Raw genomic sequence first — 16016 nt, forward strand, 5'->3', positions numbered from 1 at the left:
AAGGCACTGTACATTCAGGTAGAGCAGCAACTCTCACTGGTACATTCAGGTAGAGCAGCAACTCTCACTGGTACATTCAGATAGAGCAGCAACTCTCACTGGTACATTCAGGTAGAGCAGCAACTCTCACTGGTACATTCAGGTAGAGCAGCAACTCTCACTGGTACATTCAGATAGAGCAGCAACTCTCACTGGTACATTCAGGTAGAGCAGCAACTCTCACTGGTACATTCAGATAGAGCAGCAACTCTCACTGGTACATTCCCAGAAGCACCAGGGCTATACTGCTTCCTCCAAATTGGATCTTCTGCATCCATCTACTCTCAGATGAAGCTGCTGTAGTCTTCAGCTACTGATTTTTGTATTTACATTTTTACCTTTATTTAACTAGTCAAGTCAGTTAAAAACCTCTTGAAGCTAGGGGGCACTATTTTTATGTTTCGAAAAATAACGTTCCCAAAGTAAACTGCCTATTTCTCAGGACCAGATGCTAGAATATGCATATAATTGACAGATTATGATAGAAAACACTCTAAAGTTTCCAAAACTGTCAAAATATTGTCTGTGAGTATAACAGAACTGATATTGCAGGCGAAACCCTGAGGAAAATCCAAATCAGGAAGTGCCTCTTATTTTGAAACCCTTCTTTTCCTATGCATGCCTATCCACCATTTAAAGGGATATCAACCAGATTCCTTTTTCTCTGGCTTCCCTAAGGTGTCAACAGTGTTTAGACATAGTTTCAGGCTTTCATTTTGAAAAATGAGCATGTAAGATCACATTGCGTGAGTGGATATGTGGGGGCTCTCAGAGTGAGTTTTTGCGCTAAAGAGTAAAGCGGCCATTGTTCCTCCCGCTGTTATTGAAAAACCTACACACTCGGTTGATATATTATCGAATATAGATTTTTAAAAACTACCCGAGGAATGATTATAAAAAACGTTTGACATGTTTCTGTGGACATCGTTGTCGTGACCGCTCTTTCCTGTGGATTTCTGAACATAACGTGACAAACAAACGGAGGTATTTTGGGTATAAAAATAATCTTTATGGAACAAAGGGAACATTTGTTGTGTAACTGGGAGTCTCGTGAGTGAAAACATCCAAAGATCATCAAAGGTAAACGGTTCATTTGATTGCTTTTCTGATTTTCGTGACCAAGCTTCCTGATGCTAAGTGTACATAATGCTATGCTGGTCTATCGATAGACTGACACAAACGCTTGGATTGTTTTCGCTGTAAAGCATCATTTCAAAATCTGAGACGACAGGGTGATTAACAAAAGGCTAAACTGTGTTTTTCAATATTGCACTTCTGATTTCATGAATATGAATATATTTTGGTAATATTATTTGACTGCTGCGCTATGCTATTCAGCAGTTGCTGACGAAAATGATCCCGCGACAGGGATGGGTAGTGTTAAGAACCAATTCTTATTTACACTGACGGCCTACCGGGGAACAGTGGGTTAACTGCTTTTGTTCAGGTGCAGAAGAACAGATTTTTTAGACTTGTAAACTCGGGGATTCAATCAAGTAAACCTTTCGTTTACTGGTCCAATGCTCTAACCACTAGGCTACCTGCTGGTTACTGGTCCAACGCTCTAACCACTAGGCTACCCTGACGCCTCTACACTCTAACCACTAGGCTACCTGCCGCCTCTACACTCTAACCACTAGGCTACCTGCTGGTTACTGGTCCAACGCTCTAACCACTAGGCTACCTGCCGCCTCTACACTCTAACCACTAGGCTACCTGCCGCCTCTAGGCACTCTAACCACTAGGCTACCTGCCGCCTCTACACTCTAACCACTAGGCTACCTGCCGCCTCTACACTCTAACCACTAGGCTACCTGCCGCCTCCAGGCACTCTAACCACTAGGCTACCTGCCGCCTCTACACTCTAACCACTAGGCTACCTGCCGCCTCTACACTCTAACCACTAGGCTACCTGCCGCCTCCACTCCAACGCTCTAACCACTAGGCTAACTGGTCCAACACTCTAACCACTAGGCTACCTGCTGGTTACTGGTCCAACACTCTAACCACTAGGCTACCTGCTGGTTACTGGTCAGACGCTCTTACCACTAGGCTACCTGCTGGTTACTGGTCCAACGCTCTTACCTCTAGGCTACCTGCTGGTTACTGGTCCAACTCTCTAACCACTAGGCTACCTGCTGGTTACTGGTCAAACGCTCTAACCACTAGGCTACCTGCTGGTTACTGGTCCAACGCTCTAACCACTAGGCTACCTGCTGGTTACTGGTCCAACACTCTAACCACTAGGCTACCTGCTGGTTACTGGTCCAACGCTCTAACCACTAGGCTACCTGCTGGTTACTGGTCCAACGCTCTAACCACTAGGCTACCTGCTGGTTACTGGTCCAACGCTCTAACCACTAGGCTACCTGGCTACCTGCTGGTTACTGGTCCAACGCTCTAACCACTAGGCTACCTGCTGGTTACTGGTCCAACACTCTAACCACTAGGCTACCTGCTGGTTACTGGTCCAACGCTCTAACCACTAGGCTACCTGCTGGTTACTGGTCCAACGCTCTAACCACTAGGCTACCTGCTGGTTACTGGTCCAACGCTCTAACCACTAGGCTACCTGCCACCTCTACGCTCTAACCACTAGGCTACCTGCTGGTTACTGGTCCAACGCTCTAACCACTAGGCTACCTGCTGGTTACTGGTCCAACGCTCTAACCACTGGGCTACCTGCTGGTTACTGGTCCAACGCTCTAACCACTAGGCTACCTGCTGGTTAGGCTGGTCCAACGCTCTAACCACTAGGCTACCTGCTGGTTACTGGTCCAACGCTCTAACCACTAGGCTACCTGCTGGTTACTGGTCCAACGCTCTAACCACTAGGCTACCTGCTGGTTACTGGTCCAACGCTCTAACCACTAGGCTACCTGCTGGTTACTGGTCCAACGCTCTAACCACTAGGCTACCTGCTGGTTACTGGTCCAACGCTCTAACCACCAGGCTACCTGCTGGTTACTGGTCCAACGCTCTAACCACTAGGCTACCTGCTGGTTACTGGTCCAACGCTCTAACCACTAGGCTACCTGCCACCTCTACGCTCTAACCACTAGGCTACCTGCTGGTTACTGGTCCAACGCTCTAACCACTAGGCTACCTGCTGGTTACTGGTCCAACGCTCTAACCACTAGGCTACCTGCTGGTTACTGGTCCAACGCTCTAACCACTAGGCTACCCAACGCTCTAACCACTAGGCTACCTGCCACCTCTACGCTCTAACCACTAGGCTACCTGCTGGTTACTGGTCCAACACTCTAACCACTAGGCTACCTGCTGGTTACTGGTCCAACGCTCTAACCACTAGGCTACCTGCTGGCCACTGGTCAACGCTCTAACCACTAGGCTACCTGCTGGTTACTGGTCCAACGCTCTAACCACTAGGCTACCTGCCGCCTCTACACTCTAACCACTAGGCTACCTGCCGCCTCTACACTCTAACCACTAGGCTACCTGCCTCTACACTCTAACCCTGGTTACCTCCACTCTAACCACTAGGCTACCTGCCGCCTCTACACTCTAACCACTAGGCTACCTGCCGCCTCTACACTGTAACCACTAGGCTACCTGCTGGTTACTGGTCCAACGCTCTAACCACTAGGCTACCTGCTGGTTACTGGTCCAACGCTCTAACCACTAGGCTACCTGCTGGTTACTGGTCCAACGCTCTAACCACTAGGCTACCTGCTGGTTACTGGTCCAACGCTCTAACCACTAGGCTACCTGCTGGTTACTGGTCCAACGCTCTAACCACTAGGCTACCTGCTGGTTACTGGTCCAACGCTCTAACCACTAGGCTACCTGCTGGTTACTGGTCCAACGCTCTAACCACTAGGCTACCTGCTGGTTACTGGTCCAACGCTCTAACCACTAGGCTACCTGGCTACCCACTAGGCTGGTTACTGGTCCAACGCTCTAACCACTAGGCTACCTGCTGGTTACTGGTCCAACGCTCTAACCACTAGGCTACCTGCTGGTTACTGGTCCAACGCTCTAACCACTAGGCTACCTGCTGGTTACTGGTCCAACGCTCTAACCACTAGGCTACCTGACGCCTCTACACTCTAACCACTAGGCTACCTGCCGCCTCTACACTCTAACCACTAGGCTACCTGCTGGTTACTGGTCCAACGCTCTAACCACTAGGCTACCTGCCGCCTCCAACACTCTAACCACTAGGCTACCTGCCGGTTCTACACTCTAACCACTAGGCTACCTGCCGCCTCTACACTCTAACCACTAGGCTACCTGCCGCCTCTACACTCTAACCACTAGGCTACCTGCCGCCTCTACACTCTAACCACTAGGCTACCTGCCGCCTCTACACTCTAACCACTAGGCTACCTGCCGCCTCTACACTCTAACCACTAGGCTACCTGCTCTAACCACCGCTACCTACACTCTAACCACTAGGCTACCTGCCGCCTCAACACTCTAACCACTAGGCTACCTGCTGGTTACTGTTCCAACACTCTAACCACTAGGCTACCTGCTGGTTACTGGTCCAACGCTCTAACCACTAGGCTACCTGCTGGTTACTGGTCCAACGCTCTAACCACTAGGCTACCTGCTGGTTACTGGTCCAACGCTCTAACCACTAGGCTACCTGCTGGTTACTGGTCCAACGCTCTAACCACTAGGCTACCTGCTGGTTACTGGTCCAACGCTCTAACCACTAGGCTACCTGCTGGTTACTGGTCCAACGCTCTAACCACTAGGCTACCTGCTGGTTACTGGTCCAACGCTCTAACCACTAGGCTACCTGCTGGTTACTGGTCCAACGCTCTAACCACTAGGCTACCTGCTGGTTACTGGTCCAACGCTCTAACCACTAGGCTACCTGCTGGTTACTGGCCCAACGCTCTAACCACTAGGCTACCTGCTGGTTACTGGTCCAACACTCTAACCACTAGGCTACCTGCTGGTTACTGGTCCAACACTCAAACCACTAGGCTACCTGCTGGTTACTGGTCCAACGCTCTAACCACTAGGCTACCTGCTGGTTACTGGTCCAACGCTCTAACCACTAGGCTACCTGCTGGTTACTGGTCCAACGCTCTAACCACCAGGCTACCTGCTGGTTACTGGTCCAACGCTCTAACCACTAGGCTACCTGCTGGTTACTGGTCCAACGCTCTAACCACTAGGCTACCTGCCACCTCTACGCTCTAACCACTAGGCTACCTGCTGGTTACTGGTCCAACGCTCTAACCACTAGGCTACCTGCTGGTTACTGGTCCAACGCTCTAACCACTAGGCTACCTGCTGGTTACTGGTCCAACGCTCTAACCACTAGGCTACCTGCCACCTCTACGCTCTAACCACTAGGCTACCTGCTGGTTACTGGTCCAACACTCTAACCACTAGGCTACCCTGCCACCTCTACGCTCTAACCACTAGGCTACCTGCTGGTTACTGGTCCAACGCTCTAACCACTAGGCTACCTGCCGCCTCTACACTCTAACCACTAGGCTACCTGCCGCCACTACACTCTAACCACTAGGCTACCTGCCGCCTCTACACTCTAACCACTAGGCTACCTGCCGCCTCAACACTCTAACCACTAGGCTACCTGCCGCCTCTACACTCTAACCACTAGGCTACCTGCCGCCTCTACACTCTAACCACTAGGCTACCTGCCGCCTCTGGTCCACTCTAACCACTAGGCTACCTGCCTAACCACTCTCCAACGCTCTAACCACTAGGCTACCTGCTGGTTACTGGTCCAACGCTCTAACCACTAGGCTACCTGCTGGTTACTGGTCCAATGCTCTAACCACTAGGCTACCTGCTGGTTAACCACTGGTCCAAAGCTCTAACCACTAGGCTACCTGCTGGTTACTGGTCCAACGCTCTAACCACTAGGCTACCTGCTGGTTACTGGTCCAACGCTCTAACCACTAGGCTACCTGCTGGTTACTGGTCCAACGCTCTAACCACTAGGCTACCTGCTGGTTACTGGTCCAACGCTCTAACCACTAGGCTACCTGCTGGTTACTGGTCCAACGCTCTAACCACTAGGCTACCTGCTGGTTACTGGTCCAACGCTCTAACCACTAGGCTACCTGCTGGTTACTGGTCCAACGCTCTAACCACTAGGCTACCTGCTGGTTACTGGTCCAACGCTCTAACCACTAGGCTACCTGCTGGTTACTGGTCCAACGCTCTAACCACTAGGCTACCTGCTGGTTACTGGTCCAACGCTCTAACCACTAGGCTACCCTGCTGGTTACTGGTCCAACGCTCTAACCACTAGGCTACCTGCCGCCTCTACACGCTCTAACCACTAGGCTACCTGCTACACTCTAACCACTGGCTACCTACACTCTAACCACTAGGCTACCTGCCGCCTCTACACTCTAACCACTAGGCTACCTGCCGCCTCAACACTCTAACCACTAGGCTACCTGCCGCTACCTGCTGGTTACCTACACTCTAACCACTAGGCTACCTGCCGCCTCTACACTCTAACCACTAGGCTACCGGCCGCCTCTACACTCTAACCACTAGGCTACCTGCCGCCTCTACACTCTAACCACTAGGCTACCTGCTGGTTACTGGTCCAACGCTCTAACCACTAGGCTACCTGCTGGTTACTGGTCCAACGCTCTAACCACTAGGCTACCTGCTGGTTACTGGTCCAACGCTCTAACCACTAGGCTACCTGCTGGTTACTGGTCCAACGCTCTAACCACTAGGCTACCTGCTGGTTACTGGTCCAACGCTCTAACCACTAGGCTACCTGCTGGTTACTGGTCCAACGCTCTAACCACTAGGCTACCTGCCACCTCAACGCTCTAACCACTAGGCTACCTGCTGGTTACTGGTCCAATGCTCTAACCACTAGGCTACCTGCTGGTTACTGGTCCAACGCTCTAACCACTAGGCTACCTGCTGGTTACTGGTCCAACGCTCTAACCACTAGGCTACCTGCCACCTCTACGCTCTAACCACTAGGCTACCTGCTGGTTACTGGTCCAATGCTCTAACCACTAGGCTACCTGCTGGTTACTGGTCCAACGCTCTAACCACTAGGCTACCTGCTGGTTACTGGTCCAACGCTCTAACCACTAGGCTACCTGCTGGTTACTGGTCCAACGCTCTAACCACTAGGCTACCTGCTGATTACTGGTCCAACGTTCTAACCACTAGGCTACCTGCCGCCTCTACACTCTAACCACTAGGCTACCTGCCACCTCTACACTCTAACCACTAGGCTACCTGCCACCTCTACACTCTAACCACTAGGCTACCTGCCACCTCTACACTCTAACCACTAGGCTACCTGCCACCTCTACACTCTAACCACTAGGCTACCTGGCACCCCTGATTGAGATGAGGATGTTTCAACCATCAGGAGAACTACAATGACACCCTAATTCACTATATTTCCTGCACTACTTTTCACCAGAGCCCTATGGAGAATATGATGTCATTTGGGATGCAGTCCTAGCTTAGGGCCTGGAACCAATTACATCCTGTCACAGAGTCATCCCGCGAACATTCCCCCCCCCAAAAAATCAGAGGGACATTCCAAACATTCCGTGGTATATGGTAGTTTACCTGCCTATGGAGCAAGGACTTCCTGGAGTCTCCAGGGAAAGCTGCTCCTCCTCCTCTACCTCCTCCTCCTCCTCCTGCAGCTCCTCCTCCTCCTCCTCCAGCTGCTCCTCCTCCTCCAAGGTCGACGCAGGTCTCCGTCTGCTGTAGAACTTCTCCGTAGTCAGTTGATTTAAAATTAGTCTTCCACACCATAGCCTGTGTTGGGTAGAAAAGTGGAAAAACTGAGTACAACATGTCTATGACGGCCGGAGAGGATTGTCGACTAATTAGAAAGCACCTTAGACATAAATAATATAAAATATCTTCTCCGTCTCTCTCAAAACAGATAAAAAGTCATTGCTCAATGAACAGGGTAATGGGGCTTAGAAACTAACCAGGAAGTTTCCCCTTCTTGTCTGTCTATCTTAACCGTCAGTGTGTATTGTTGTGGATATTGTGGATAGTCAGATTAGTATAATAGTTTGAGTAAAATGTTTCCATGCTCTGCAAGAAGAACAGTTTCTCCTAATAATCCCGTTTCCATGGACACGATTGGGACTCTTGATAAATGCAGAAAAATCGTCAATCACACGAAAACGTGCAACAACAAGCAACCCAATGACATTTTAAGTCTGTGTGTGGAAACGACTTCTTAGACCCATAGATTTAGTTGTTCCAAACTCACTTCACTGGCACTAAAGAGGGAGGCTCGCTCGGCTGCTGCTAGCACACACCCAGATCAAATACAAAGCTGAAAACGCCCAGCAAGGTGTTTACATGTCCTAATAATTAGAAATATTACTCTGAAAACTAGGTGTTTTAAATCAGTGTAAACTTACTTTGATCAAGACGGTGTGAGGTGGTTACTATTGTATAATCTGCCTACTGCCATCAGTTTAATGTCTAATTATTACTGAGCATGTAAACATATGGTGCTAAGGGGTAACTAGCCCCTCCCTAAGAACAATGTCTAATTATTACTGAGCATGTAAACATATGGTGCTAAGGGGTAACTAGCCCCTCCCTAAGAACAATGTCTAATTATTACTGAATTATTACTATTATTACTGTAAAACGTACTGAATTTGTGTGAGAACAATGTATTCCAGGAGAGATTATTGTGTGTATGTGTGTGTGTGTGTTTGTGTGTGGTGTATTCCAGTGTGTGTGTGTGTGTGTGTGTGTGTGTGTGTGTGTCGGTGTGTGTGTCAGTGTGTTGGTGTGTGTGTGTGTGTGTGTGTGTGTGTGTGTGTGTGTGTGTGTGGGTGGGTGTATGTGTGTGGTGTGTGTGTGTGTGTGTGTGTGTCGGTGTGTGTGTGTGTGTGTGTGTGTGTGTGTGTGTGTGTGTGTGTGTGTGTCGGTGTGTGTGTGTGTGTGTGTGTGGGTGGGTGTATGTGTGTGTGTGTGTGTGTGTGTGTGTCGGTGTGTGTGTGTGTGTGTGTGTGTGTGTGTGTGTGTGTGTGTGTGTGTCGGTGTGTGTGTGTGTGTGTGTGTGTGTGTGTGGGTGTGTGTGTGTGTCGGTGTGTGTGTGTGTGTCGGTGTGTCGGTGTGTGTGTGTGTGTGTACAGTGCATTCGGAAAATTGATTCAATGGTTTTTTTTCTTCATCAATTTACAAACAATAACCCATAATGATAAAGCAAAAAACATTTTTTTATACATTTGTGCAAATGTATAAAATAAAAAACTGAAATATCACATTTACATAAGTGTTCAGACCCTTTACTCAGTACTTTAAGTATTCAGACCCTTTACTCAGTACTTTGTTGAAGCACATTTGGCAGCGATTACAGCCTCGAATCTTCTTGGGTACAAAAGCAAATTTCAATTTACAAAAAAAAATGTTTTCGTCCTTTGAGCTTGTCATGAAATCTATGCAGCCTACTCAATCACTTTTTATAGCTACTGTTTACAAGCCTCCTGGGCCATATACAGCGTTCCTCATTGAGTTCCCTGAATTCCTATCGGACCTTGTAGTCATAGCAGATAATATTCTAATCTTTGGTGATTTTAATATTCACATGGAAAAGTCCACAGATCCACTCCAAAAGGCTTTCGGGGGCCATCATCGACTGGGTTTTGTCCAACATGTCTCCGGGACCTACTCACTGTCACACTCTGGACCTAGTTTTGTCCCATGGAATAAATGTTGTGGATCTTAATGTTTTTCCTCATAATCCAGGACTATCGGACCACCATTTTATTATGTTTGCAATCGCAACCAATAATCTGCTCAGACCCCAACCAAGGATCATCAAAAGCCACTCTATGAATTCTCAGACAACCCAAATATTCCTTGATGCCCTTCCAGACTCCCTCCACCCAAGGACGTCAGAGTACAAAAATCAGTTAACCATCTGAGGAACTCAATTTAACCCTAGATGCAGTCGCACCACTAAATAAAACAAACATTTGTCATAAGAAACTGGTATACAGAAAATACCAGAGCCCTGAAGCAAGCTTCCAGAAAATTGGAACAGAAATGGCGCCACACCAAACTGGAAGTCTTCCGACTAGCTTAGAAAGACAGTACCGTGCAGTACCGAAGAGCCCTCACTGCTGCTCGATCATCCTATTTTTCCAACCTAATTGAGGAAAATAAGAACAATCCAAAATGTATTTTTGATACTGTTGCAAAACTAACTAAGGTTAGGTCCCAAGAAACAAAAGAGATCTTCTGTTGAATCTGACAATATTTAATTGTTTTATTTATCCGTTATTTTACCAGGTAAGTTGACTGAGAACACGTTCTCATTTACATCAACGACCTGGGGAATAGTTACAGGGGAGAGGAGGGGGATGAATGAGCCAATTGTAAACTGGGGATTATTAGGTGACCATGATGGTTTGAGGGCCAGATTGGGAATTTAGCCAGGACACCGGGGGTTAACACCCCTACTCTCACGATAAGTGTCATGGGATCTTTAATGACCTCAGAGAGTCAGGACACCCGTTTAACAGTGTCTCCAATCGCTGCCCTGCGGCATTGTGATATTTTTTAGACCAGAGGAAAGGGTGCTTCCTACTGGCCCTCCAACACCACTTCCAGCAGCATCTGGTCTCCCATCCAGGAACTGACCAGGACCAACCCTGCTTAGCTTCAGAAGCAAGCCAGCAATTAATCTTGATGGTTGTACAGTCGTCTCAAATAAAACTGAAGGACCTCGGCGTTACTCTGGACCCTGATCTCTCTTTTGACGAACGTATCAAGACTGTTTCAAGGACAGTTTTTTTCCCATCTACGTAACATTGCAAAAATGTTAAACTTTCTGTCCAAAAATGATGCAGAAAAATTTAACCATGCTTTTGTCACTTCTAGGTTAGACTACTGCAATGCTCTACTTTCCGGCTACCCGGATAAAGCACTAAATCAAATCAAATCAAATCTTATTTGTCACATACACATGGTTAGCAGATGTTAGTGCGAGTGTAGCGAAATGCTTGTGCTTCTAGTTCCGACAATGCAGTAATAACCAACAAGTAATCTAGCTAACAATTCCAAAACTACTGTCTTATACACAGTGTAAGGGGATAAAGAATATGTACATAAAGATATATGAATGAGTGATGGTACAGAGCGGCATAGGCAAGATACAGTAGATGGTATTGAGTGCAGTATATACATATGAGATAAGTATGTAAACCAAGTGGCATAGTTAAAGTGGCTAGTGATACATGTATTACATAAGGATGCAGTCAATGATATAGAGTACAGTGTATACGTATGCATATGAGATGAATAATGTAGGGTATGTAAACATTATATTAGGTAGCATTGTTTTAAAGTGGCTAGTGATATATTTTACATAATTTCCCATCAATTCCCATTATTAAAGTGGCTGGAGTAGAGTCAGTGTCAGTGTCAGTGTGTTGGCAGCAGCCACTCAATGTTAGTGGTGGCTGTTTAACAGTCTGATGGCCTTGAGATTGAAACTTCTAAACATGGATGCTAGAATCTTGACTAGAACCCAAAAATTGGATTATACTATTCCAGTGCTAGCCTCTCTAAACTGTCTTCCTGTTAAGGCAATGGCTGATTTCAAGGTTTTACTGATAACCAACAAAGCATTACATGGGCATGCTCCTACCTATCTCTCCGATTTGGTCCTGCCGTACATACCTACACGTACGCTACGGTCACAAGACGCAGGCCTCCTAATTGTCCCTAGAATTTCTAAGCAAACAGCTGGAGGCAGGGCTTTCTCCTATAGAGCTAAATTTTTATGGAATCGTCTGCCTACCCATGTGAGAGAGACAGACTCGGTCTCAACCTTTAAGTCTTTATTGAAGACTCATCTCTTCAGTGGGTCATATGAATGAGTGTAGTCTGGCCCAGGAGTGGGAGGGTGAACGGAAAGGCTCTGGAGCAACGAACCGCCCTTGCTGTGTCTGCTTGCCGGTTCCCCTCTCTCCACTGGGATTCTCTGCCTCTAAACCTTTTACAGGGGCTGAGTCACTGGCTTACTGCTGAGTAGGGTTGAGTCGTAATCTTCCTGTCCGGGCGTGGTGGAGATCTTTGTGGGCTGTACTCGGCTTTGTCTCAGGATGGTAACATGGTGGTTGAAGATATCCCTCTAGTGGTGTGGGGGCTGTGCTTTGGCAAAGTGGGTGGGGTTATATCCTGCCTGTTTGGCCCTGTCCGGGGGTATCATCAGATGGGGCCACAGTGTCTTCCGACCTCTCCTGTCTCAGCCTCCAGTATTTATGCTGCAGTAGTTTATGTGTCGGGGGGCTAGGGTCAGTTTGTTATATCTGGAGTATTTATCCTGTCTTATCCAGTGTAGTGTGAATTTAAGTATACTCTCTCTAATTCTCTCTCTCTCTCTCTCTCTCTCTGAGGACCTGAGCCCTACTTGGCCGGATGACTCCTTGCTGTCCCCAGTCCACTTGGCCGTGCTGCTGCTCCAGTGTCAACTATTCTGCCTGCGGCTATGGAACATGACCTGTTCACTGGACGTGCTACCTGTCCCAGACCTGCTGTTTTCAACTCTCTAGAGACAGCTGGAGCGGTAGAGATACTCTGAATGATCGGCTATGAAAAGCCAACTGACATTTACGCCTGAGGTGCTGACCTGTTGCTCCATCGACAACCACTGTGATTATTATTATTTGACCATGCTGGTCATCTATGAACATTTTAACATCTTGGCCATGTTCTGTTATAATCTCCACCCGGCACAGCCAGAAGAGGACTTGCCACCCCTCATAGCCTGGTTCCTCTCTAGGTTCCTTCCTATGTTCTGGCCTTTCTAGGGAGTTTTTCCTAGCCACCGTGCTTCTACACCTGCATTGCTTGCTGTTTGGGGTTTCAGGCTGGGTTTCTGTACAGCACTTTGTGACATCAGCTGATGTAAGAAGGGCTTTATAAATTAATCTGATTGATTGATATGACGTTTCAAGCTTGGCACACCTGTATTTAGGATGTTTCTCCCATTCTTCTCTGCAAATCCTCTCAAGATTTGTCTAGTTGGATGGGGAGGCTGCACAGCAGGCTGCACAGATATATTCAGGTCTCTTCAGAGATGCTTGATCGGGTACAAGTCCGGGCTCTGGCTGGGCCACTCAAGGACATTCAGAGACTTGTCCTGAAGCCGCTGCTATGTTGTCTTGGTTGTGTGCTTAGGGTCGTTGTCCTGTTGAAAGGTGAACCTTTGCCCCAGTCTGAGGTCCTGAGCACTCTGGAGCAGGTTTTTATCAAGGATCTATCAAGGATCTCTCTGTACTTGTTTCTCATGGTCTGAGAGTTTTTAGTTGCCTTTTGGCAAACTCCAGGCGGGCTGTCATGTACCTCTACTGAGGAGTGGCTTCTGTCTGGCCACTCTACCATAAAGGCCAGATTAGTGGAGTGCTGCAGAGATGGCTGTCGTTCTGGAAGGTTTTCCAATATCCACAGAGGAACTCTGGTGCTCTGTCAGAGTGACCATCGGGTTCTTGGTCACCTCCCTGACCAAGGCCCTTCTCCCCTGTTTGCTCTGTTTGGCCGGGCGGCCAGCTCTAGGAAGAGTCTTTGTGGTTCCAAACGTCTTCCATTTCAGAATGATGGAGGTCACTGTGTTCTTGGGGACCTTCAATGCTGCAGAAATGTGTTGGTACTCTTCCCCAGATCTGTGCCTCTGAGCTCTACAGACAATTCCTTCGACCTCATGTCTTTGGTTTTTGCTCTGACATGTACTGTCAACTGTAGGACCTTATATACAGTGCCTTGCGAAAGTATTCGGCCCCCTTGAACTTTGTGACCTTTTGCCACATTTCAGGCTTCAAACATAAAGATATAAAACTGTATTTTTTTGTGAAGAATCAACAACAAGTGGGACACAATCATGAAGTGGAACGACATTTATTGGATATTTCAAACTTTTTTAACAAATCAAAAACTGAAAAATTGGGCATGCAAAATTATTCAGCCCCCTTAAGTTAATACTTTGTAGCGCCACCTTTTGCTGCGATTACAGCTGTAAGTCGCTTGGGGTATGTCTCTATCAGTTTTGCACATCGAGAGACTGAATTTTTTTCCCATTCCTCCTTGCAAAACAGCTCAAGCTCAGTGAGGTTGGATGGAGAGCATTTGTGAACAGCAGTTTTCAGTTCTTTCCACAGATTCTCGATTGGATTCAGGTCTGGACTTTGACTTGGCCATTCTAACACCTGGATATGTTTATTTTTTAACCATTCCATTGTAGATTTTGCTTTATGTTTTGGATCATTGTCTTGTTGGAAGACAAATCTCTGTCCCAGTCTCAGGTCTTTTGCAGACTCCATCAGGTTTTCTTCCAGAATGGTCCTGTATTTGGCTCCATCCATCTTCCCATCAATTTTAACCATCTTCCCTGTCCCTGCTGAAGAAAAGCAGGCCCAAACCATGATGCTGCCACCACCATGTTTGACAGTGGGGATGGTGTGTTCAGGGTGATGAGCTGTGTTGCTTTTACGCCAAACATAACGTTTTGCATTGTTGCCAAAAAGTTCAATTTTGGTTTCATCTGACCAGAGCACCTTCTTCCACATGTTTGGTGTGTCTCCCAGGTGGCTTGTGGCAAACTTTAAACAACACTTTTTATGGATATCTTTAAGAAATGGCTTTCTTCTTGCCACTCTTCCATAAAGGCCAGATTTGTGCAATATACGACTGATTGTTGTCCTATGGACAGAGTCTCCCACCTCAGCTGTAGATCTCTGCAGTTCATCCAGAGTGATCATGGGCATCTTGGCTGCATCTCTGATCAGTCTTCTCCTTGTATGAGCTGAAAGTTTAGAGGGATGGCCGGGTCTTGGTAGATTTGCAGTGGTCTGATACTCCTTCCATTTCAATATTATCGCTTGCACAGTGCTCCTTGGGATGTTTAAAGCTTGGGAAATCTTTTTGTATCCAAATCCGGCTTTAAACTTCTTCACAACAGTATCTCGGACCTGCCTGGTGTGTTCCTTGTTCTTCATGATGCTCTCTGCGCTTTTAACGGACCTCTGAGACTATCACAGTGCAGGTGCATTTATACGGAGACTTGATTACACACAGGTGGATTGTATTTATCATCATTAGTCATTTAGGTCAACATTGGATCATTCATAGATCCTCACTGAACTTCTGGAGAGAGTTTGCTGCACTGAAAGTAAAGGGGCTGAATAATTTTGCATGCCCAATTTTTCAGTTTTTGATTTGTTAAAAAAGTTTGAAATATCCAATAAATGTCGTTCCACTTCATGATTGTGTCCCACTTGTTGTTTATTCTTCACAAAAAAATACAGTTTTATATCTTTATGTTTGAAGCCTGAAATGTGGCAAAAGTTCGCAAAGTTCAAGGGGGCCGAATACTTTCGCAAGGCACTGTAGACAGGTGTGTCCCTTTTCAAATCATGTCCAATCAATTGATTTTATCACAGGTGGACACCAATCAAGTCAGAGAAACATCTCAAGGATGATCAATGGAAACAGGATGCAGCTGAATTTCGAGTCTCATATCAAATTTCTACAAACCTGTTTTTGCTTTGTTCTTATGGGGTATTGTGTGTAGATTGATGAGATGTTTTATTTATTTAATCCATTTTAGAGTAAGGCTGTAACATAACAAAATGTGGAAAGAAGTAAAGGGGTCTAAATACTTTCAGAATTCTCTGTATGTGTCAGGGAACAGCAGGCTGCCACAGTCTCCATCACGTGCCAGAAGAGAGGAGGGAAGAGAGGAGGGAAGAAGAGAGGAGGGAACAGCAGGCTGCCACAGTCTCCATCACGTGCCAGAAGAGAGGAGGGAACAGCAGGCTGCCACAGTCTCCATCACGTGTCAGAAGAGAGGAGGGAAGAAGAGAGGAGGGAAGAAGAGAGGAGAGAAGAAGAGAGAGAGAAGAAGAGAGGAGGGAACAGCAGGCTGCCACAGTCTCCATCACGTGTCAGAAGAGAGGAGGGAAGAAGAGAGGAGAGAAGAAGAGAGGAGAGAA

At 47.2% G+C, this 16016-nt stretch overlaps 1 protein-coding gene across 1 annotated transcript in view; it reads right to left on the reverse strand.

Annotated features, from left to right (window-relative positions):
• The window catches only part of poc1a (POC1 centriolar protein A), a 97218-nt gene that overhangs the window by 47043 nt on the left and 34159 nt on the right, over positions 1-16016 (reverse strand). Inside the window, exon 9 of the mRNA XM_042324913.1 lies at positions 7609-7803. Within this exon, the coding sequence (XP_042180847.1) occupies positions 7609-7803 (195 nt within the window). The remainder of the gene's footprint in view (positions 1-7608; positions 7804-16016) is intronic.

This window comes from Oncorhynchus tshawytscha, linkage group LG07 (genome assembly GCF_018296145.1).
Source record: "Oncorhynchus tshawytscha isolate Ot180627B linkage group LG07, Otsh_v2.0, whole genome shotgun sequence".
NCBI classification, from domain to species: Eukaryota; Metazoa; Chordata; class Actinopteri; order Salmoniformes; family Salmonidae; genus Oncorhynchus; species Oncorhynchus tshawytscha.